This window comes from Cetorhinus maximus, chromosome 6 (assembly GCF_964194155.1).
Source record: "Cetorhinus maximus chromosome 6, sCetMax3.hap1.1, whole genome shotgun sequence".
Taxonomy (NCBI): domain Eukaryota; kingdom Metazoa; phylum Chordata; class Chondrichthyes; order Lamniformes; family Cetorhinidae; genus Cetorhinus; species Cetorhinus maximus.
The window spans coordinates 102,258,895-102,283,037 of NC_135884.1; the positions used below are offsets into that span (position 1 = coordinate 102,258,895).

Below are 24,143 nucleotides of genomic sequence, written 5' to 3' on the forward strand. Positions count from 1 at the left end.
CCCATCCAGTGCAATCACATCCTTCCTATAATGTGGTGACCAGAACTGCACACAGTACTCCAGTAGTGGCCTCACCAAGGTTCTATGCAACTCCAACATGACTTCCCTACTTTTGTAACCTATGCCTCGATTGATAAAGGCAAGTGTCCCATATGCCTTTTTCACCACCCCACTAACATGCCCCTCTGCCTTCAGAGATCTATGGACAAACATGCCAAGGTCCCTTTGTTACTCAGAACTTCCTGGTGTCATGCCGCTCATTGAATACTCCGTTGTCAAATTACTCCTTCCAAAGTCTATCACCTCACACTTTTCAGGGTTAAATTCCATCTGCCATTTATTTGCCCATTTGACAATCCCGTCTATATCTTCCTGTAGCCCAAGACACTCAACCTCACTGTTAACCACCCGGCCAAACTTTGTGTCATCTGCAAACTTACTAATCCTACCCCCCCACATAGTCATCCATGTCGTTTATATAAATGACAAATAATAGGGGACCCAGCACAGATCCCTATGGTACGCCACTGGACATTGTCTTCCAGTCACTAAAGCATCCTTCTGTCATCACCTTCTGTCTCCTACAACTAAGCCAATTTTGAATCCACCTTATCAAATTACCCTGTATCCCATGTGCATTTGCCTTCTTTATAAGTCTCCCATGTGGGACCTTGTCAAAGGCTTTGCTGATATACATATAAACTACATCAGTTGCACTACCCTCATCTATATACCTAGTCACCTCCTCAAAAAATTCAATCAAATTTGTTAGGCATGACCTCCCCCTGACAAAGCCGTGCTGACTATCCCTGATCAAACCTTGCCTCTCCAAGTGGAGATAGATTCTCTCCTTCAGAATTTTCTCCAATAGTTTCCCTACCACTGACGTGAGACTCACTGGTCTGTAGTTCGCTGGCTTATCCCTACAACCCTTCTTAAATAGTGGAAGCACATTAGCTGTTCTCCAGTCCTCTGGCACCTTCCCTGTGGCCAGAGCAGAATTAAAAATTTGGGCCAGAGCCCCTGCAATCTCCTTCCTTGCCTCCCTCAGCAGTCTGGGACACAAATCATCCGGACCTGGAGATTTGTCCACTTTTAAGCCTGCCAACACCTCCAATACCTTGTCATTCCCTACATCAATTTGCTTAAGAACCTCAGTCTCTCTCCCCCGAGTTCGATACCTTCATCCTCATTCTCTTGAGTGAAGACGGATGTGAAATATTCATTCAACACTCTAGCAATGTCCTCTGGCTCCACCCATAGATTGCCCCCTTGGTCCCTTATGGGCCCTACTCTTTCCCTGGTTATCCTCTTCCCATTGATATACTTATAGAATATCTTGGGATTTTCCCTACCTGTACCAGCCAGAGCTTTGTCATATCCCCTCTTTGCTCTCCTAATTGCTTTCTTAAGCTCCACCCTGCACTTTCTGTACTCCACTAATGCCCACTGATTTGCTTCCCTTGTACCTGCTAAAAGCCCCTCTTTTCCTTCTCATTGTAACTTGAATATCTCTGGTCATCCATGGTTCTCTGGGCTTGTTACTCCTTCCTATCACCCTAGAGGGAAGATGTTGAGCCTGGCACCTGTAGGAGACCCACAGCAATATGGGTGACTCTTAGAAATGCTCCCTGAACAAGGGCAGTTAGGGATGGGCAATAAATGCTGCCTTAGTTACATCCCATGAACGAATGAAAAAAGTCCTGGCTCTGTGCTGTGTTTTTTTTTTAGAAGATTAAACTCCAGCAATGACTGTGTACTGTCTCTAAAGCTTTAGGTGTTGCCAACATTTAACTCTTTGGACTTCGCTCCTTTGGACCTGCACTCTATGAACGGAAACTCTATCCGACTTTTGAATAGCTGACTGTACCAACAACAAAACGTCCCAGTTATTGTCATGTCATTTAGCGACCACTATCAGCCCAAACAAAATGTGCAGTGCAGGGCAGGATATTTGGGACCTCTTTGGTGAAGGGAGCGGTGTCCCTTTAATAACAAAACTTCCCAATGGATTGAGTCGCTGTCCCAGCGCCTGCGCTCTGCCGGGTTCGCGGTGCCTTTAAGGTGAAGTTGCCGATTTCGTCATTGCAGCCAATTGAGAGGAGAGGAGGGCGGGAGGAGGAGAGGAGGTGGTGGAGGTTCTGGTGGTAGGTCTGCTTGTGCCTGTGGTCTCGATCCACCGCAATAAGGAGTCTATCCGAGCCCGAGTGTTCTGCCAGAAGTTATTTTTGTTTGAATTTGCAGCTGCAGGAGCCGGACTACAGGCAGCAGAGGATTGGAAAAGCCGGAGAGACAGGCAAGCAGGCAGGAGGAGGGAAAGCGAGTGGAAATTCACCAGGGCGCAGTTTCTGTTCGGCTGAGCGTCAGGTCCATGTCAGCGGCTGCGAGCGGCTGTCACTGAGCGGCCGCTGCTGACAATACAAATCTGCAGTTGTTTCACCCCCACCCCAACCCCCACCCCAACCCCACTAAACCATCCCCCCCTCCCCCCCAAAAAAAACTGCAAGTGGAACAGAGGGTGACAATCCTTGGCGGAAGAGGGAAATATGGGATCCAGCTGATCATCTTCGGGAAAATCAGGCAGTTATCCCAACACTGGGAGGAAACTGGAGTGAGACTGACACCCAACACAACACAATATAAGATCACCTGGCAACCAGGCAGAGAGCGATCAGGAGATGTCTGTACCGGTGAGTATGCCTGCAATTGCAAAGTCTCGCTCTGTTCCTGCCTCTGCATATCTTTCGGTGCAATAAAACTCAGCTTCGCTGGGATTCAACTGGAGCAACCCGCTGCCCTTTGTAAATCTCTGGTGGGTTAAAGTGCTGGTGATGTTAGTTAGTGCCGGGCTGTTTGAATAGGCACCGAGCATTCCCCAGTCCGTACATTGCACCCGCCTGTGTGTATGTGTCTATGTGTGGGTGTGTGTCTGTGTGTGGAACCAAGCCCCATCCACCTCCTGTTATCGCTCGGAGCGATGGGCAAAGGGTCAACCACGTCCACTCCACTGCAGGCCGATAGAGCAGATGCAAACATCTTGCCAGTTGTTACTTAGCTCATTTTTTTTTTGCGGGGGAGGTTTGGGGATCTTAGCGATTTATTTTACTTGTGGATTTCACTCTGCAGAGTATTCGCAACCGTAAAAGAAACAACTTTAGGTTCGTCTATTATAATGCGTTATGTTTTAAACTGACGTGGTATCGGCTGCGGAATATTATAAATGCAGCATTTCCTGAAGTGTAGAATTGGTGTCACGTATGGAGGAATGTCTGCTTCTCATATTTAAAGTGCTTTTGGCAAATCTTGTTCTTTTGTTTATAAACACACTGCACGAATACAAATGATCTGTTGATGTTATGAGGGTGGGGTGTATCTTCCTTAGTAACATCCTCCTGAGTATTACCATCTTTTTGCCTCAGAATTCTACTCTCTTTCCACCCCCCCACCCCCCTCCCTCCCCTCCCCGCACCCCAAACAAGCAATAGAAAAGAAAAACCGTTAGCCAGAAACTTTTCCCATGTATACAGTTTGGCTTTTCCACGTTAACATATACCCAGAAACCCTCTGCCCCCAGTGTCAGAAAGCCAAAGGGAAGCTGTAGTGAGTGACGGGAACCTGTTTCATTAGAATACAGACTGTGGGGGAAAGTGAACAAGTCCAGAAGCAGCTGAAATAAGAACAGGAATAGGCCTTTCGGGCATGCAAGCTTATTTTGCCATTCAATTAGACCAAGGTTAATATTTTTCTTCACTCCACTCACCCGTCTTGAGGCCGACTGGTAGAGACCTGTTTCAGTCTGAGGATGTGGGTGTCACGGGAATGATCAGCATTTATTTCTCACCCCTACTTGCCCTTGAGAAGGTGGTGGTGAGTTGATCTCCTGAATTGCTGTAGCCCTTATGGTGAAGTTAGACCCATGGTGCTGTTAACCAGGGAGTTCCAACATTTTTACCCAGCGACAATGAAGGAATGGTGAGGTATTTCCAAGTCAGGATGGTAAATGACTTGATGGGGAACTTGCAGGTCGTGGTGTTCCCATGCGCCTGTTGCCCTCGTCCTTCTGGGTGGTGGAGATCATGTTGACCTACACTTCAATGGCTCAAAATACATCTGCACACAAATTAAAAGCTGACTTGAAACTTGTCCCAGCACAATATGAACTTCCTCTCCTGTTGCTTAATAGATTGAAACATAGATCCAATTTTTGGATTGTGCATGGAGTAATTGGGATTGCAGCACATGATCTGGGCCCAAGTTATAATTGCAGTGAATAGATTAAAATGGCCGCTTGGATGATTTAACTTTGCTACTCTTCTTCAGGATGTGCTAGTACAAGGACAGAATGAGGCTTTTTTCTAATATGTGAGACACAGCCTTGAGATCACAGCTGCAGTGAGTTTAACATAGAACTATGTGGTAGCCCTGCACTGCCAGTAATCATTGAATAACAGGGTTGTAGCATTACAGTACCTAAATGGTACGATAATTATACACTGCAAAAGGAACAGCATTGGATTCCTGAAGGCGGTTCCTGATATTCCACTTGATGGTTTTAGATTGGTGCATCTCACTGGAATGAAGTTCACCCTATTTCAATGCATTGAGTGCTGAATTGAGCTAAGACAGAGGTTTTGCTGACAGGATTTGACTGTGACTCAGCATCTGTGCAGAGCTGGACAATTCACTGTTTCTCTTACTATTTGTGACAACCAAAGCTCTTGGCAGAATGAATGCAATTGTGAGGGCTGGCAAATCACCCACGTGCTGGTGTGAGGTGATTTGCCCACTCTGACAGGAAGTAGAGTTTTAAAAATATCGTGAGTTAAATTGGAGCTGGTGAGACTGTTGGATCTCTGTAGTATTTTGTGAAGTCCCTAGGATTTTATGAAAAATAAATTAGACCGTTGACAGATATGCTTTTGGGGAAGATGAACAAAATGCATATGGATTTGTAAATAATTATGCAAAAGTTTATTGTGTGCGGTTTGAATAGGAACTGCACAGTTCAAATAATCCCTCCTTTCCAATATCGGGCTGACTGTTTTATAACCACTGTTCAACCATCTCAATGCTGGTGAACTAGTGAGGATTTGCCAGTTTTGTAGTATTACAGGAAAGTTTCTGATAGTGTACTGGATGGTAACCAGAGGATGCAAACTTAAGATGATTGATAAATGAACCAGGGTGTGAGATGGGGAGAAATCTTTTAGGCAACGAGTTGCTATGGTCTGATACCACTGCCTGAAAGGATGTTGGAAGCAGATTCATTCGTAACTTTCTCAAGTGAATTGGATATTTTTGAAAAGGAAACATTTGAGAGCAATGGGGAGAGAGTGGTGGAGTCGGACTAATTGATAGCTCTACAAAAAAGAAGCAATGAACTGAATGGCTTGTGGTGGGTGTTAACTGACACGTGTGAAAATTTGAGAAAATGGGAATGTTGGGCCACAACTGGATTGTCACTGTATTGCCCCGTACTGCAGTGAGATTTTTTTTGAACTGTATCCTGTGTTGCAATCCTATGCACAAACTAACTTTAGACCCTGAACTTCTGTGTGTGTCCCTTCTTTTCTCCAAAAGACATTAACAGGATTTTAGTTGCTGGAAAGATATTTTTAATTTGCCTGTTAAAAAATTAACACTTTTAAAATCTGTAATATAGGAGCTCCCCAATGGCTCATTTGGTGAGGACACTGCTTCATGTGGAGCTAAATCATACAGACCAAGGAGGACCTACTTTAGATTTCTTAGTTTCAGGTTTGACCCGTGTACTGAATTAGCTGATCTCAGCCATGCAGCAGTAATGGAAGTAAATCAGCCAGCATTCCTGCTCCTAATCAATATCCTCAAAGTGGATGTGAAAGGATGTTGGGTTTAAAAGAAAAGCCTTGCATTTATATAGTGACTTTCACAATATCTGGATGTTCCAAAACACCAACCAATGATGTGCTTCTGAAATGTAGTCACTGTTGTAATGTAGGAAAGGCAACAGTTAATTTGCAAGATCTCAAACAGCAGTGCAATAACGGCCAGTCAATTGAAATGTTGGCCAGAACTCTGGATGAACATTTGTGCTCTTCTTTCAATAGTGCAATGGAACCTTTTACAACCACCTTAGAGGGCAGAGGGGTTTAACTCCTCATCAGAAAACTGGCCCTTCTAAAACTGCAACACTCCCTCAGAACTGCACTGGACTGTTAGCCGAGCTTGTGTGCAAGTTAACAAATTATATTTCGACAATCCTCCTCATGCGTGAGAAAACATGTAAAAGAAATTTTTAGTAAGGAGAGAAAGGGAATGTATAGGTTGTGCTGTGGCATTGTTGCTTTCAAAGTAAGTTACTGACACTTATTCTCTTCGTCCGCCCATGAAGAATAACCACTTACCCACTTCTGCCAGCTTATATTTCATCTCATTTCTATATGTCTTAGTTCTGATGAAGGGTCATACGGACTCAAAACGTCAACTGTACCCCTCTCTGCAGAATCTGTCAGACCTGAGTTTTTCCAGGTATTTTTGTTTTTGATTGTGGAACTGCATTTGTATAGTGTCTTTCACAACCTCGGGAGGTCCCAAAGCGATTTCCAGCTTATGAAGTACTTTTGCAGCGTAGTCATGGTCCTCATGTAGGACATGAGGCAGCCAGTTTGAACGCAGCAATGAAATAAATGATCAACTCGCCTGCGTAAGTGTTGAGAGGATGACAAAGGTAATACATCTGTCATAATGGAGATTGTGTACATCAGCGAGTGTTATACAGGAGCTGCTGTGCTGTGCCAACAGTTGAGTTAAAAATGAAGAAAGTGGGATGAAATTATTTAGGAAAACTGCTTTTCTGAATTGTCGGCAGCAATAACCTTTCTATATCTCAATGTGACAGAATCATTTAGTCACAGCATATAAACTTGTAAAGGCTAGATTGGATTTTACCCTGAGTGAGATAAGCTCAGCCAAAGCCATGCGTATGCTTTGTTGTGGTTACAGAGCTTCATCAAAGGAAATCTTTGGTGATAACTAATAAAACATGAAGCACAAAGTCAAAGATGAGGCCATGGTACAGGTGAGAGGAAATGCAGTTTAGATCAAAGCTTCCAGCTTGATCTTACCCCTTAACATTGCCAGAAGTAGCCATCGGTTTCACTGCACAAAAATCTAATCATTTGGACTTAATAAGCTGCTGATTGACTGTGGCCCTCTTGTTTAGGAGCTTGTGCCAATCACCATTCAAAATGATGGCCTTCTGTCTTTCTGCTTTATTAGCTCTGGATAGCTGTCATATCCCATCTCTCCCATGTTGTCCCCGCGCATATTGCTTGACCTGATACAGCTTTAGATAATCAGCATTGCAGCACCCTTTGGGTGCCTTGCTGGCTTAGTGTTTCATTGCAGTCTCCTGACTTTGTGACATTACGTGTTGGATAAAAGGATCAGGAGGTGGGGTAATCGCTTGCTGATGTCCCATGTGTATGCAACCTCTTTATTCTGTGCCTGTTGTATTTTGAGGTGCACAGAGTAGGGTAAAATAGCTCTTGAAGCTGCTTAGCCCTGCAGTGTCCAAAAATAGTGGTTTGCATTGGACAAATCAAATATCCGTGTGAAACTTCTCAGAAGCAGTTTAAAGATGTTTTGCTGCTGAAGTCCCGTGTGTCCTTGTGGAAAAAAACAGTAGGTAACAAAAGAGGCCTGTTTAGCCATTTGTGGAAAAAACAGGTAGCATTTTCTTATGTTTACGCTATTGGCTCAGCATTACAGCTGTGCATTCAAATGATTTTTAATCATTGAAGGAAGAAACATCCTTTAGTTAAATCCTCGATTAGAAACACGAATACACTCTGGTCGTGAAAGCACTACTCCCATCTGTGTCATTTCAAATGCAATCTATTTGCTGTTTTCCCTTATTCATGGCAAAGCCTTGATTTCTGATTGGCGCAAGGCACTCTGAATACCTCTCAGCAGACGATAGTTCTGAGGCTGTCACACTGTTTACTGCAGAATGGCTTGTAATCTGTTATTAGGTATTGATCAACAGCTGTATTGAGCCTTTTATTATTCATTACCAGTCACCCCTTATAGTATTTAGTGACTCATTAAACCTCTTGCCTTAAGCTGAGAACTTTATTGTGGAGGGATTCTAGCCCTTGACGTGTGCATTTTAAATGTTTCTTTCTTTTTGCTTCTGTGGATAAGTTTTAAACATTTTCATGTTTTTTCTGAGTTTCAAGGAAGAAACTGCATGCTTTTGCAGCTTTAGAAAATGGAAGGCAGTATTCCATGTAATTATTTAGCAATCGAAGCCTGCCGCAATTTACAATTACTTATGAGTCATAAGTTGTTTTGTATCACATACTGTGCTCGATTGCCACAGTGATAAAACAATACACAGTTTCTGTGTGCGGTGTGATTGCTTTTAGCAGTTGGAATTCGATCAGCTCCTTTTTTTTATATTACCTCAAATCTCCGACTTCTTCCAGTTCCGATGAAAGGACATCAACCTCAAGCGTGAACCTGTTCCTCTCTCTCTTGAGATGAGGCCTGATCTGCTGAATGTTTCCAGTATTTTCAGTGTTTATTTCCAATTTCCAGCCTCCAGAGTATTTTGTTTCTGTCCTCTTTACCTTAGAGTAAAGACAAATGTAATACAAAGAATGTAATGTTTATGGTTTCTGGGTGTAATTGGGAAAATACACCCTCAGATCCTTTTCAAAAATGGGTCTTGTTGCCTGCTACTCCCCAACTCTCCCTGCCTGTTTCCCAAAGATAGCATTGGGTGTCAGAGAAAGGTGCTGTATTTCAGATTAATTATCTGCAGCCCTTTGAGTAGAGCGCTCTCTTGACTAGGGTGACCCACATTTTTGGGTCAAGTACTATATGCTCTGGTGCACCAGGTCTACGTAAGCTCTGTGACGTTGTTGCACACATCAGGGAATAGCTTTGCTGCTCCATACTAAAAATACCAGCTGCTAAGTCCTTCAGAGCAATGGCTCAATGAAACTTGTTCATTAATTGTTAACTGATTAGATGCTGCTGTTAAAGACCCATTCTTGGTTGTTTAGATTGTCCTACATTTCTGTCACTTGCCCTGAGATTGAATGCAGTGTCCCACATATTAATAAATATTTGTTTCAAGGTTGAAAATTCTCGAAGCTTGAATGGTCTCTCTCTCTCCGTCTCTCTATGTCTGTCTCCTACCATTCCCCTCACACTGGGAATTTATTTTCCTTGGTTTTCTTTAAAAGGATCGCAGTCAAAATCCCTGAAGTGTGGTATGATGACATCAAGGCTGACAGGCAGAGTGTGAGCAACACAGCTCACTCTAAACTCAGCCCAGCAAATTCCCCATTTTAATATTGGATACAGATTGAATTTGATTGCATTTTTAGGGCTGGAACAGTGCATTTGGTTGAAAGCTATACCTGAACAAGAAACAAACTTGTGGACTCCTGCTTCCATTTGCTTTGATGCTGGAAGTTCAGCTACAGCAGAGTAAACCAAACAGGCAAGCTCTCTGTGCCTGTCTCTCCTGTGCCTATCTCCAACCATTCCCCTCATACTGGGAATCGATTTTCCTTGGTTTTGTTTAAAAGGATTGCAGTCTGAATCCCTGAAGTAAAGTTCACTATTCAAAGCAAATTTTTAATATTTCCAACATTACTATTTTGATTTTGCATAGTGTTTAGAAACTTTTTAAAAAATCAGCAATGGAGATTCTGCTGTGCAGTCAAGCTTTGAGAATCCTATTATTACATGAGGCAAGGCAATCTGATAAGGCTGTTAAAAAGGCACACTGGATCCATAGCTGTATAAATAGAGGAATAGGGAACAAGAATACAAAATAGAGTGAGCTACATTAAATCTTTATAAATCTCTGGTTAGGCCTCAGCTGGAGTATTGTATCCAATTCTGGCCATCACATTTTAGGAAGGATGTCAAGGCCTTAAATTGGATGCAGAGCAGATTTATTGGAATGGTACCAGGGAATAGAACTTTCAGGTTATGTGCAGAAACTGGGATTGCTCTCCTTGGAGCAGAGAGGTGAAATTTAATAGAAATATTCAAATTCTGAAAAGTTTTAATAACATGGATAAGTTGAAACAGGAGGGTCAATAACTAGAGGACATAATTTTAAGATAATTAGCAAAATAACCAGCTAGGGGGGGGGGGGTGTTTGAGGTTGGGAAATAAAAATTATTATTAATATAGCAAGTTATGACCCTGAATGTACTGTCTGAAAGGAGGGTGGAAGCAGATACAATGGTAACTTTTGAAAGGGAATTGGATATGTACTTGAAGAGGAGACATTTACAAGGTTGTTGGGATAATTAGAAAGCTCTTTTTAAAAAGATGGCACAGATACAATGGGCCAAATGGCCTCATCCTGTAGTGTAAAATTCTATCATTCCATGATGTGGTACAAGGTGTCACCATTGCCATTGTGTCATCATTAAGTTAACTGCTAAATAATGTGAACTGAGATTTTTTTTTATGTAGGGGTTTCAGAAAGATTGATACATTTGCCATCTCTTTCAATTACTATCAATTAGAGTGTATAAATGCATTTAATAATTAGTTATTTCTGGTTGGACTTCTTTCCCCGTCCCTTTTTATGAAATAGGAAGAAATTCTGGATTATTGCTGAAACATTTTATCAAATTGTCAAACTGTTTTCGGGCACAGCTTATTAGTGACTTACAAAGTATGGTTATAATAGTTTTTTTATTGTTTGACTGGGAATGGGGTTAAATAATGTCACACTTTGGGCCCAAATTATGTTTTCTGACCCTTTGACCTCTATCTTGCATTCAAGTTAGCTACTTACTGCCAGTCTCGAAAGGTTGCAGAGTGACCATATTAGTTTCCAATGGCTATTTATTTACTTGTTGATCTAATTTAAAGATAGTTTTGATAGAGACAGTACAGCTGACTAAAATTGACACTTCAGGGAAAGAAAGAAAATGGAATCAATGTATCGTTCTAAGAGATTCCATATGGAGGGGCACCCAGCAGTTTTAATTTGACATTGCTGATAGTAACGAGCTTTTCTTTTTAAACTGATGTCGGAAAGAATGTGCTGCAATTTGCCAGGGAATGCTGCGGGATTGTTTTTCAGTGAAAAGTAGATGGGCATCAGCACACTAGCTGTTGCCTGCAAGCAGCCTGTTGAACAATGGCAAGTATTGGAAGCTGGGCCTGCGAACAGAAATGTAAAGCTTTCTGAAGATGCAATTTAACATGTGTTCTGTGTTAAAGTATCTTGAAAGAACAGTTTACTTTGCCTGTGGAAGATGTGGCTCTTTAACTACAATTTGTCTCCTGCATGCTGCATGAAAGGGCTGCAGCCTCTTCCATTTGCTGTCTTCATGAATTGAGTTGCTGTGTGGAGGAAGTGGGAAAACGTGGCTGTACACTCACCTACTTCTTCACACACACTGGCTGAATGGAGGAAAATACACACCTGGAAGCACCTCATTCAGCACTTCAGGTTTTATTAGATTACCGCATTAAATTGGTTTGGAAGAAATTTTATATGAATTGTTGCATGAATAAAAGAGCAAGGGCCATTTAGTTCTGAGGCTGAGGCACTTTTCTCCAGAAAAGGGAAGACTTAGATGTGGTCTCAGATAGAGGTCTATAAAATTATGAAGGGGCTCGATTGTGAAGAAGTAGAGAAAATGTTCCCACTTGTAGGGGAATCCAAAAACTAGGTCATAAATATAAGATGGTCATTAATAAATCTTAAATGGAATTCGTGAGGAACTTCTTTACTGAGAGAGTGGGAAGAATATGGAAATCACTGCCACATGAGTGGCCAAGGCAAATAGCATACATGTATTTAAAGGGATGATAGATAATCACCTACGTGACGGAGAAGGGACTAGAAGAATATGATAAGGAGCTGAATTTTACAGGCCATATGTGGGCAGGAAAGCAGACAGATCGACCTGTAAATCAGGGTGCTGTGCTGTCAGCGGCATGTCCACTGCCCGCCCTGCTACAATTTTATGGGTGGTGGGGGAGATGTCGGGTGGGCCGCCCACCAATGGCCCATTTGAGGTTTGACCCTGCAAGCTGTTGAAAGGCGGTGGGGGCGGGATGCCTCATTCCCAGGCCCCCTGTGCCAATTGGAGAGCCTCATTCCTGCCACTGTTTTGGCTCCCCACACCCCACCTCACTGGGGCCTGCCAAACTGGCTTCGGCAAGATCCTGGGTGTACCTGGGTTCCGGGCCACCCACGATTGCTCTTCCTCCTGCAATACCAGTAATGTCCACTGTTGCTGCTAGTGCAGAGTTGTGGACCTCTGGCTGGCAGCTCTATGAGGTGGGATGTTCTCTTCGAGATGCAGAGAAGTTCCACCTCCTGCTAATTAAAGGGCTGAGGTTTGAAAAATTAAAGCAGAGTGAGCCTACCAAGCAGAGGTGGACACACCCCCACCCGTCATTTACACACGGGTGCGGGGAGCCCACCCTCAGTGCATAATCCAGCCCAAGATGTGATGAAGTAGCGTGGTAGGAGGCTCATGTGAAGCACAAACACTGGCATGTTTACTGGTGGGTGAAAGGGCTGTTTTGGTGCTGTAAATTTTATGTAGTTTGTCTTCTACCATCCTGGTAATTGCATGATAGAACAATAATGGAGTTTTTGACTAATCTTAGCAATTAATCTATCAATCAGTCTACAATATCAAAACCCAAAATCAAGGAAAACTCCTGTGGTGGAAAGCTATGAGAACCATAGGTCTAAAGTCACCTGTTCCATCCAAACATGTTATACTAGCCATATATCAGTTTTCAAATTATTCATATTCTGTATCCCAAAATATTATTTCTGAGAAAAGTAAATCTAAACTTTGCATTTGAATGGATCAATACTCCTTGCTTCCACCCAGTGGATGCCAATGTAGGAATGAAACAGACACCGTTACGGGTTCCACAGCTACAAACCCAGCCTCGGAAATTTTCCCGAGAGATTGCAAGCTGGTGTAGATTAGTAGGGGGAGACATTTTGACAAATTTGAAAAATGTGCTTTTCTTCCTGTCCAATTCTGTAGATGTGGGAACCTGATTAGTTGCAGTCTAAGAATTTATTATTGTGAGACTGATACAGTCAGAGCTTTTTAGTGTTCATCTTGTTACTGTTCATTAATTCCTACTACCTGGGAGTTTGAGTGTCAGTGGCCAGTGAGATGGATAATGCACATGTATAGAACATCTCATCACTGTCCTCTCAAATCCTTGGAGTGTTACGACTTGAAAAGTATTCCTCTATACTGTGCATTGTTTGTTTAAAATATATTGAATGTTAGCTCACTACCATATCTGTATGTGACATCCAAGTTAGCAAAAAACAGTTGGCAGCACAGCTTGATTGGCTCACCCTCAGGATTAGGTTAAAGGTGGGGTCACTAGCATTGATGCTTATTGTCTAGCACTCCAACATTGACTGTCCAGATAGGCAAGATACTGGAGGGCTGAGAGTGCTTGTGGGCCCGCATCGCTTCATGAGTCAGCATCTTCAGGAGAACAGGGGGCAAACTGCAGGGGAGGGGAGGGGGTGATGCATGCAAAGCACTAACCAGTTAATGTAAAGCAATGGCACAGTAATGTTTTGAATTCTTTGTAGTGTACTAGTTATGTTGGTTTTGGAGCTTTGGGTTCACATATTGCACTAATAAAAAATTAAAACCATCTCCATGCGAAGTCACCTATTGAAGTAATAAAATGGCCTCACTGCCAATTTCCAGAATAAATTTCAGGGGAGATTATTGGAGAAGGTGGGCCAAGTGTCAGCGCTCTCCTCCACAGCCCAGTAAAAAGAAAATCAGCGGTTTGATATTACTCTTCTTTAGATCCTCTATTGGCTGATCTCTGTGGTTTTCTTGCCAGCTTTTTCCTATTCTCCCATTTACTCTCCAGTGGATGTTGATTCACAGCCAATGTGCGGGTCCCTAGGTTCTGCTGACGTAAAGATCCCTAGATTGTGATCACACAATAGGATCTTCCCAAGCAGCTATTGCACATTGAGTCCTGCTAGGTATTGTTTGGCTTTTTATGATCAATGGAGACCTCCCAGTTGAGCCTGATGTTGACATTACAAACTCAGGATACCCGCAGACATCACTGGGTAGTGTGAAGATTAGAAGTTGTGGTGGAGTTTTCTGATGTCAAGGAACTGTGGCCAACTGAGGTGCCTCTACAGCCATTCAGTTTGCAATGAAGTAAATTGGCACAGGCTTGGAATTGAATGTGTGACCCTTCTGAACTTTGCAGATTGGTTACTTGATGGGTGAACTAACTGAGCCATTGGAAAGGTCTTTGATAATAGACTTTTGTTGTGCAATTATTGACTTTTATAATTTATTTTGTACAAATGCAAGGTTTATAACACAAAGCTTTATAATAAAGCACCATAGAATGTGAAATGAAGGATGTTTTGGGTGTAGTTGTGATGTTCACACTAGACCCTACCACTGATTCCTGTGGGATATCTTTTCCCACTTGACTGATGTGTTTCTTCCTGGCAGTTTGATAAAGGAACAGTATTGATGGTGGGTAATGAGATCTTGCCAGGCTCGACTGTTCCATCCCAGCTGAGGGAGTGAAAAGGGAGCTGAAACATTCCATATGCACAAAGCCAGCAATGGAGTGAGTCAGCTGGGAGTGTGCCAGGACTGGGAACTTTGGCATTTGGCTCACCCACTCAATGAGTGGGACAGGATTGAGGAGACCATTAAGAAGAGATGATCAGCAATGCTAAGAAGGATTACAGGCTTCTGGTGAGTCAATTATAGCTAGACTGTGAGTCACTTGACCTGTGCTGTTATTGCGTTACACATGCCTGTGACCATGTTGTGTGGGTTTAAATGGTGTTGTAGGGAAGTTTTAGATTTCTCTACAATTAACCTGAGTGCCCTGAGGCTATGAAAGAAAATAGTAATATCTCTTGATTACAATCTCCTACCCTCCTGCCACCATCTGTGGATATTGGGTGAGGACAAGGAAAGACTTATATTTCTATAGCACCTTTCACAACCTTTGGATGTCCCAAAGTGCTTTATAGCCAATTAAGTCCTTTTTGAAGTGTTGACTCTGATGTAATGCAGGGAAACATGACAGATAATTTACACATATCAATGCTTCACAAATAGCAATGTGACAATGACCAGATAATCTGTTGTGATGTTGGATGAGGGATAAATATTGGCCAGGACAGCAGACTGAGCTTCCATGTTTTTCCTCAAGGCAGTGCCATCCGCCTGATAGGACAGATGCAACCTTGGTTTAATGCCTCACCTGGAAAGACAGCACCCTGACAGTACAGCACTCCCTCGATATTGCACTGGAGTGTCATCCTTGATTACCTGCTCAAGCCTCTGAAATAAGGCTTGAATCCACAATCTGAGGTGTGAGTGCTACCGCTGAACCTCAGTTGATAAGATTAGACTTGCTGCAGCACTTAGTACGATTGAACAATCAGTTGACACTCATTACCTGGGCTGTTGTATGAAGAATGTTCATTAGATGGGTCAGCAAGGACATCTGGCACTCTCAGAACTCTACTTCTGCAAAGACCTCATACTTTCAACATAGGAGCAGAGAGGATAATACTGGAGGGGGAAGGACTGAAGATCAAATCAACTTATTTTCGTGCACAAATGCTTCCTTAGTCCATTCAGGATAAAGACAAATGGGAGGTGTGCGTAATAGGGCTAACAGTTCAATCACAGTTGGAGACGTGCTTACGTTATTGTGGTCAGTCCTCCAGAGTTGTCCTGGAGTTTCCAGCAATGAAAGACAAATCTCCTGGGCACTGCTAGAGGCAATGCAGGGGGAAAAAAAACATAAGAGCGTTAAAAAGTGTGGTTGTAAAAAGATTTCTTTGAACAGTTCTTTTTACTAGTTACAAAAATATTGGACTTTGTGGTTGTGGGGAGGGGGGCATAGTGGGGGGGTGGGGGGGTGGTGGTGCTGGGGGTGGCGGGGGCGGGTGGTGTTGGTGGGGGGTGAGGAGTGGGGGCGGGTGGTGTTGGTGGGGGGTGGGGGCGGGTGGTGTTGGGGGATGGTGGTGATGTGGAAAAGGAGTGAATAGATGAAGTCGCCAGAACTGCACAGAGGAGATGTGATGTATTTCTGTTGCACAGCAGATAAATATGGATCTTGTCCTTGTGTTTGTAAATAGCTAGTCAGTGTGGATATTATACCCGACTTTTGCAGAATGGCTGCACAGTATTTTCAGCATACCCTGGAGCAGTTCCAGCTGGCTGGCTAGCAACTGTTGGAGGGTACCAATTTGTGACAATGACTTCCTCCGAGGCAATATGTAAAATACCCAGTGTCTCATTCCATACAGCTCGGGGACACATTCTGCTAAATGTAAACATGCAGCAAGACACCAACCAAACACCTAGGGATGGAGAAAAAAATATTTCTTTTAACCCAAAACTAAATGAAGCCATAACGTGAAGCAAGTTAAGAGAGAAAGCATTCCTTGTTCTTTGGGTTACCTGGGCTGGATTCCAAAAACATCAAAAATCTGTTCAAAAATACTTTTTCTGAAATGCGCCTAGCTCTGCAGCACAATGTGTGCCTTTTTTATTTAACTCCACAGATGCTCCAGTGCCAGTCATTATATTTTGTAAGTTAGTTAAAACTATGCTCTGATTTTGCACCATGTAAGTTTGGGTGTCTGTCTACAATGTAGCACTGGCAAAGAATGCCAAACCCTCAAAGTGTCATGACAATGCAATAGCCAGGAAAATACTGCTGGGGATGTTAATGATCGAACAATTAACATACATCACAGTGCATTCCTGTGTTCACTGTATTAAAAGAGACATTGGCATACTTGTATTAACCACATCAATTGGTCTGTTAACTCAAGTTGAAAGGGGAAATCATTACATAGAATTAACACTGAATTTTTCAGCATACAAGTCATTTGGCCCAACAGATATATCCCTAGTGTTTATTCTCCACACAATCCTCCTTCCTTAATCTCACTCTATCAACATATCCTTCATGCGGTTTGTCCAGTTTCCTTTATTTGACTGAGACAACAACAAGAACTTGCATTTGTATGTAACATCCCAAGGCATTTCAGAGGAATGTAATTAAACAAAAGAAAACTGACTGAGACAAAGAAGAGGACATATGGACAGGTGAACGAAAGCTTAGTCAAAGAAGGTTTTAAGGAGTGTCTTAGAGGAGGAGTGAAATGGAGAGATTTGGGGAAGGATTTCCAGTGCCTAGGGACCAGACAGCTGAAAACAAGGCCACCAGTGGTGGAGTGGAGGAAGTCACAAATATATTGAGCAAACTATTATTTACTAATAATGCCATACTAATTTACAAATTTTTGTTTATTCAAATTCTACTGTATATCAATGTAGCTGTTTTTGGAATTTATTTGATTGGATACTCCATTTTTGTTCTATTTTGATAAGTTTGATTTTGTAGTTGATGTTATAAGCATAAGAACTTTCTGTGGAACCAATTACAAAATGAGCAGGCTATAAATTTCTCACTTAATTTTAACCTGCTCACTCTTCATCTCTTAGCAATATAACACATTTAGCAGCAAATCATGAACAGTTCTCTCGCTCTGCTCATTTCTCTCCTTCCCAGATTTCATATGTGACCTGAGTTGCTTTGTTCTTGTGATGAGTGACAAGGCGAGGGAGCCCCCATGGGGGTTCATTTTTAACTTAGAGGTTGTCGCTGGAGCTACAGAGCACAGCCACACAAATTGATGATTTAAGAATCTTCCAGATATTTATGACTTGACATTTACTGTTGGCCATTTAGAAATTAATCTACTGTACATATATATTTTCATCGGATTTATTACTGCATGTCAAAAAATCAACTCGACTTTAAATAAATGAAAGACCCTGCCAGAATTTAAGATCCTTTTGGTCTGGTGATACAAAGGTGCTAGCAGCTGTTTGTTTATTATTGCTGCTGTCTCCTTTCAGTCATCTTGGACATTTCTGCAATGGTTTTCACAAGGGAATGAAACACTTGCATTTCTCTGGTGCCCTTTATGACTTCAGAATGTGCCAAAGTGCTTTGCAGTCATTGAGGTTCTTTTGATGTGTAATCACTGTTGTAATGTAGGAAACACAGAAACCATTTTGAGCACAGCAAGCTCCCACAATCAGCCATGTGGTAATCAGTTTTACCAGGTAATCAGTTTTACATGTTGTTTGAGGGAAAAATATTGACCAGGACAATTGAAGAACTCGCCTAGACTTCTTGGAATAGTGTCGTAGATAAACCCAACTGAGAGAGCATTTTAATCTCTCACCTGAAAGATGTGCTAGAAACGTTTATGGATGTGAATACTATTTGTGTGTACAGACATTTTTAGCTGTAAGCAGGAATTATGTGATCTGCCTGGGGTACCACACTGACGACTGAGGCAAAACCATCTAACTAGGAATTGCAGGTAAGCATGACTTCCCCAGAGAGAGGAACTGTATTGTTTTTGAAGTTCAGAATATGTGTGGAACTGTAACATGTATAACTGTATGTGTGGAATGTGCTCCCTGTCAACTGCAGTATATGGCCCTGAAATGTTTTTGAGTGAACTGGCTGAAATAGCTCTTTGACAGGACAGAGATCCAATAAAGTATTGAAATGGCCCTAGAATGAAGCTGGCATTGAACCTCCAGTAGCTTTGCTGCCAGGGTTCAATAACTGACACTTGTGATGTCAGAGAATCATCAAATCAGCACAGAATGAAGCCACTCAGCCCATTGTATCTGCAGCAACTCTTTCGAAGAGCAATCCAGCTAGTCTCACTCTCCCACCCTGTCCCCATATCCCTGCAATTTTTACTCCTTCCAGTATTGATTGCTTCACTATGTCTTACAGTACACAAGAAGAGTGAATCTGTTGGCGATTGTAAGCTTACTGGATTCGCTTGGAGCTCTTCTAGTTGTTATCATGCCTTGCCCCTGTTTGAGGCTGTTTATTCATTCACTTTTGCCTTCAGTCAGTCAAGTTTGTTCTTGATCGCACTCCCCCAGATTCTGAAGTGTATGTTTGTGCTGGAAGCACGGACGGGCCAGCAAAACAATTCAACAGGCAGTAGGTTGTGGCCTCCCTATTGCATGTTGGCCTAGTATAAGTTGCATTAAAACAGTAGCACATGCAGTGCCAACGACACTATCAGAAAGGAGAATGTATACCCATATTGTTCACCTGCTTAGATTTCAAGCTAAGCATTTAATAACAATCAAAATTGATCTTTCTGACTGAACAAATTCATTTGACAACACCACCACCTTGCATTTGTATAGAACCTTTAACATAGTAAAATGTTCCAAGGCATTTCAGAGGAATGTAATTAAATGAAAATGGAGACTGAGCCAGAGAAAGAGATATTAGAATGGATGACAAAAAGCTTTGTCAAAAAGGTAGTCTTCAAGGAGCGTCTCAACGGAGGAGAGAAAAGCTTAGGGAGGGAATTGAAAATTGTCCGGTGTCAGATACTGAGTATCTGCGTGAAACGTGGTTGCCTGGGAATATGCTCAGAGAAAGCATTGCAAATTGTCTAATTTCCTTAGTGAAAATTAGATAGCGAAGTGAGAAAGTAAGGCTGAGTTTTAACAAAAGCAACTGACAAGGAGAAGCCTTTTACTATTATATAAAATTTTTTTTTTTGTTTTTCAAATACAGTTTTTTTCATTCTAAACACTTTGTAGTGACTTAAAGTTCAGCTCAGGCCACAGTACAGTACATTGCAACACAAATTCAGTGAAGTACCATCTTTTGTTGTCACACTTTTCACATTCACCTCATTGCTATGATTTCTGGAGTCTCTAGGCAACAGGCTTATCTGGCCTGGATTGCTTTTCTTTGAAATCCATTCCGTTTTGGATCCCTTCCTTTGACTGACTCTATTGCTTTGTCAATACTCTGGGCTCTATTAAAGTGGTGTTGCTTCCATGAAAAAGTGTTTGTCAGACATTTTTTGTCCACCGCCCACTCAACAATGTCAGAGATGCCTTTCTGTATCTGTGGAGCATTTATAAAACATAATATTATTGCTGTTGTTGAGATGGTGTATACCCTGTGTCAAACAAGACAAAAAATAAATAAATAATACCCTTATTAGTATCAGGGCACAGCCAGTGAAACCTGCAGCCTCCAAGAAAGTGTTTGAAACAGGGATCTCTAGATATAATGAGCCCCTTGGGGAATAAGTTCAGGTAGTAATTTTTGACAGGTGATTTCCAAGTGTGAATCATTGCAATGAAAACCATCAACCTTCATGACGATATAATGGCAGTAACAGGTGACCAGTTCAGGCAAACGTACACCAGGAGACCTCTTTGGAGACCCAAGAATCAATCCCAGTAGAAATGTTACAGATGGATTCCCCTGTGATATTCCTGTCGGGGATGTGTAGGTGGTCACACTATAGGAAGGTGATCCCAAAGCCAAGGTTTAACTGTAATGTACTGCAACATAAATCACCATTTGCTACAGGGAGACTGACAGGAGTCTCAGTCTGGACATAATCATTTACTTACTTTGACTAAAAGTACAACTAAAACATCTGTACACATCCCTGCATAAAATGTGCTGAGTTAGTATGTGCAGTACAACTCCATCATATTAACAGGGAAGCTGTTTTTAGGCATTTTGATAAATTGCCTATCTCCCTTCATCACTAGGCTCCTGGGCACCCCCTTGAGCTCCTATCTGTAAGATTCATTGTCTTAACTGTTAGGAAGTAGCCTTGCCCTAGACTGAATGGTGGTGAGCACGATTTCTGGCATTGTGTTGGCAGCCAGTCTTCCACAGGCCCTTTCTTGTAGACGGATGAGATCTGGAAATGTTTCTGTAATGTATCCTGAGGAGAACCCATGATTATTTGGTGTATGAAACGTGAGCATGTGCTGACATTTGAGGCCTGCCGTTCACTGGGCATACCAGCCTATCATTCAGTCTGGCTGCCGGACAGAGAATTTTATTTTTAACTAGAGCTATGTGCTCCATGGCATTTTGGGGGAAACATTGACTTCCAGGTTTCCCAGCCATAATTTCTATCCCCTCCAGCCCCACCCCACTCCGAAATCCCGACCATGTACATACCTGGGCCTGTGGTTCCAACCCACGTCACCACTCGTGCTTCTGTTCCAACTTTATGTCGGTGCCAGGGCTCCAGGAGAGCAGTGCTGAACCATGGGCTTGCTTGCTTCACTGTACCTGTGAACTTCTAGTTTTCCTGCTGGAGGCTCCATTTAAAAGAGCCATTCAATTGCCATGGCTTGGATCTCTGCTCTTCAGATCAACGAGAAGATGGGTTCCAGGTACTGATGGAGATATGGGTCTTACCTAAGTTTGTATTCTAGCAGGGGTTTATCTGTAGTTGAAACAGTGCCTTTCCTTGATGGGAATGGCAGTAACATCAGGATGACTAGTGCGTCAGCTCAAACAGGCCCTGCTGTTTCCTTGCTGTATAGGTGGGCCTGTCAAGTGACAACCAGCACCATTGTCCCTAGCTGGTTGCATTTTCTGCCAGTGATGCTGGTGTTCTGGTGGAGTTTTTGTAAACCACATCCTGATTCTTGCCTTGCACTGTCACACTTGTACCTCAGGTCTGCTGTCAGTGGTGGCTGTGCTATAATGTAAAGAGGGCAAAAGAATTCTGATGGCAGCATCCATGTCACTTAACACATGGAATACCAGCACATCTGCTATTGTCAGTGGTGAATGATTCAGAACAACTTTAAATTATGCCATGAACGCTTTATCATATCAAAACATTAATATTTAGCAACAGTTAACATTTTGAGCTATCAGTTATGCAGCATCCATTACTACTGGACGGCTTCCACGTTGACCAGTAAACATAGTCTACATTCATTGGTGGATCCAACTATCTTGAAGTAAGATTGGAGTGTTCACAGTGAGCGATATATTGGGGTTTCTGAATGGTCTAGTCAGACATTATAATGTTTGGTTTTGGGACATGGAGATGCATCAATGACACTCTAGAGATTAATCATGATCCAATGCCCAGAACTCTGTGGAGTTTAATATAATGACAGAGATAGACCAGAAGACCATAAGATGTAGGAGCAAAAGTAGGCCATTCGGCCCATCGAGTCTGCTCTGCCATTCAATGCGATCATGGCTGATCTGATAATCCTCAATTCCACTTTCCTGTCTTTTCCCCATAACCTTTGATTCCCTTACTGATTAAAAATCTGTCTATCTCAGCTTTGACCATACCCAATGACCCAGCCTCTACAGCCCTCTGTGGTAAAGAATTCCACAGATTCACTACCCTCTGAGAGAAGAAATTCCTCCTCATCTCTGTCTTAAATGGACAACACCTTACTCTGAGATTATGCCCACTGATCCTAGACTCTCCCATAAGCGAAAACAACCTCTCAGAATCTACCCTGTCAAACCCCCTAAGAATCTTATATGTTTCAATAAGGTCGCCTCTCATTCTTCTGAACTTCAATGAGTACAGGCCCAATCTACTCGACCTCCCGTCATAAGAAAATCCCTCCACACCTGGGATCAACCTAGTGAACCTTCTCTGGGCTGCCTCCAATGCCAGTATATCTTTCCTTAGGTAAGGGGACCAAAACTGTTCACAGTATTCTAGGTGTGATCTAACTAGTGCCTTACATAGTTTTAGCAAGACTTCCCTATTTTTATACCATTCCCTTTGAAATAAAAGCCAACATTCCATTTGTCTTCCCTATTATCTGCTGAACTTGTATGTTAGCTTTTTGTGATTCATGCACAAGCACCCCCAAATCCCTCTGTGCTGCAGCTTTCTGCAGTTTTTCTCCATTTAAATAATATTCAGCTCCTCTATTCTTCCTTCCAAAGTATATAACCTCACATTTTCCCACGTTATATTCCATCTGCCAAGTTCTTGCCCATTCACTTAACCTGTCTATTTCCCTCTGTAGACTCTGTTATCCTCACCACTTGCCTTCCCACCTATTTTTGTCATCCACAAACTTGGTGATAGTACATTCATTTCCCTCATCCAAGTCATAAATATATATTGAAAATAATTGTGAACCAGCACTGATCCTGTGACACTCCACTAGTTACAGGTTGCCATCCTGAAAATGCTTCCCTTATCCCAACTCTGTCTTCTATTGGTTAGCCAATCCTCTATCCATGCTAATATACTACCCGCAACACCATGGGCTCATACCTTATTTAGTAGCCTATGTGCGGTACCTTATCGAACGCCTTTTGAAAATCCAAATATATTACATCTACTGGATCCCCACTATCTACCCTGCTTGTTACCCCCTCAAAGAATTCTAATAAATTTGTCAGGCATAATTTCCCTTTCATGAAGCCATGCTGACTCTGCTTGATTATATTCTGTATTTCTAAATGCTCTGCTATTACATCCTTTATAATAGACTCTAACATTTTCCCAATGACAGATGTTAAGCTAGCTCATCCAGGATCAGTATGCAGTCAAGTACAAGTTCATCCAGGATCAGTATACAGCTTTCTCTGTCATTTGAGGGACCATGATCCAATGTAACATCACTACCACTGCTGATCTCTCACTGACTCCTTCAGAATTTGTTCTCCTAGCCTTTAATGGTCATGATATGTTTGTATGTGTGTTCAATGGTACTTATCAATGTGACAAGGTGGATTGAGTGGGTGGATGTCAGCATTGACCCCTCACTAGTTCTCTCAATATTCCAAATACTGATGTTTTCAGATGCCCAGTAGCTACAATGCTGCAGTTCAGGACTCCTGACCAGATGTCCCAGGTTCCAACCTTGGTTTGAACTCTGCACACAGTCTGTGCTTAGAGCCTGAGTTTAATACTTGGGAGGGAAATCTGGCCGGGGCAGCTGGAGGGGGTAGGGGTTGGGTGGAAGTGGAGGAGGAAGGAGCCTTTTCTTTACTTCCCCTGTTGGACCAACAAGATGAACATGGTGACTGTCATGGAGATGTCTGCATTTCACCACCCAATTATGGGCAGGACGGTGGGGAGGTCAACATGGAGGCCCAACTTTAACTGGGAGGCAGGGGAGAAGGAGAATAAACATCCTTCTTTGTAACCTGTATACCCCAGCAATATTACAAGGTGTAAACTAGGCAATATTCTGAACTCTGTTGGCACATGGCACTGC

The 24,143-nt window shown here is 42.4% G+C and overlaps 1 protein-coding gene across 1 annotated transcript in view; it reads left to right on the forward strand.

Moving 5' to 3' along the window:
• Positions 1–2,107: 2,107 nt before the first annotated feature.
• The window catches only part of bcar1 (BCAR1 scaffold protein, Cas family member), a 230,884-nt gene continuing 208,848 nt past the window's right edge, over positions 2,108–24,143 (forward strand). Inside the window, exon 1 of the mRNA XM_078544216.1 lies at positions 2,108–2,690. Coding sequence (XP_078400342.1) covers positions 2,679–2,690 — 12 coding nt within the window. The 5' untranslated portion in view covers positions 2,108–2,678. The remainder of the gene's footprint in view (positions 2,691–24,143) is intronic.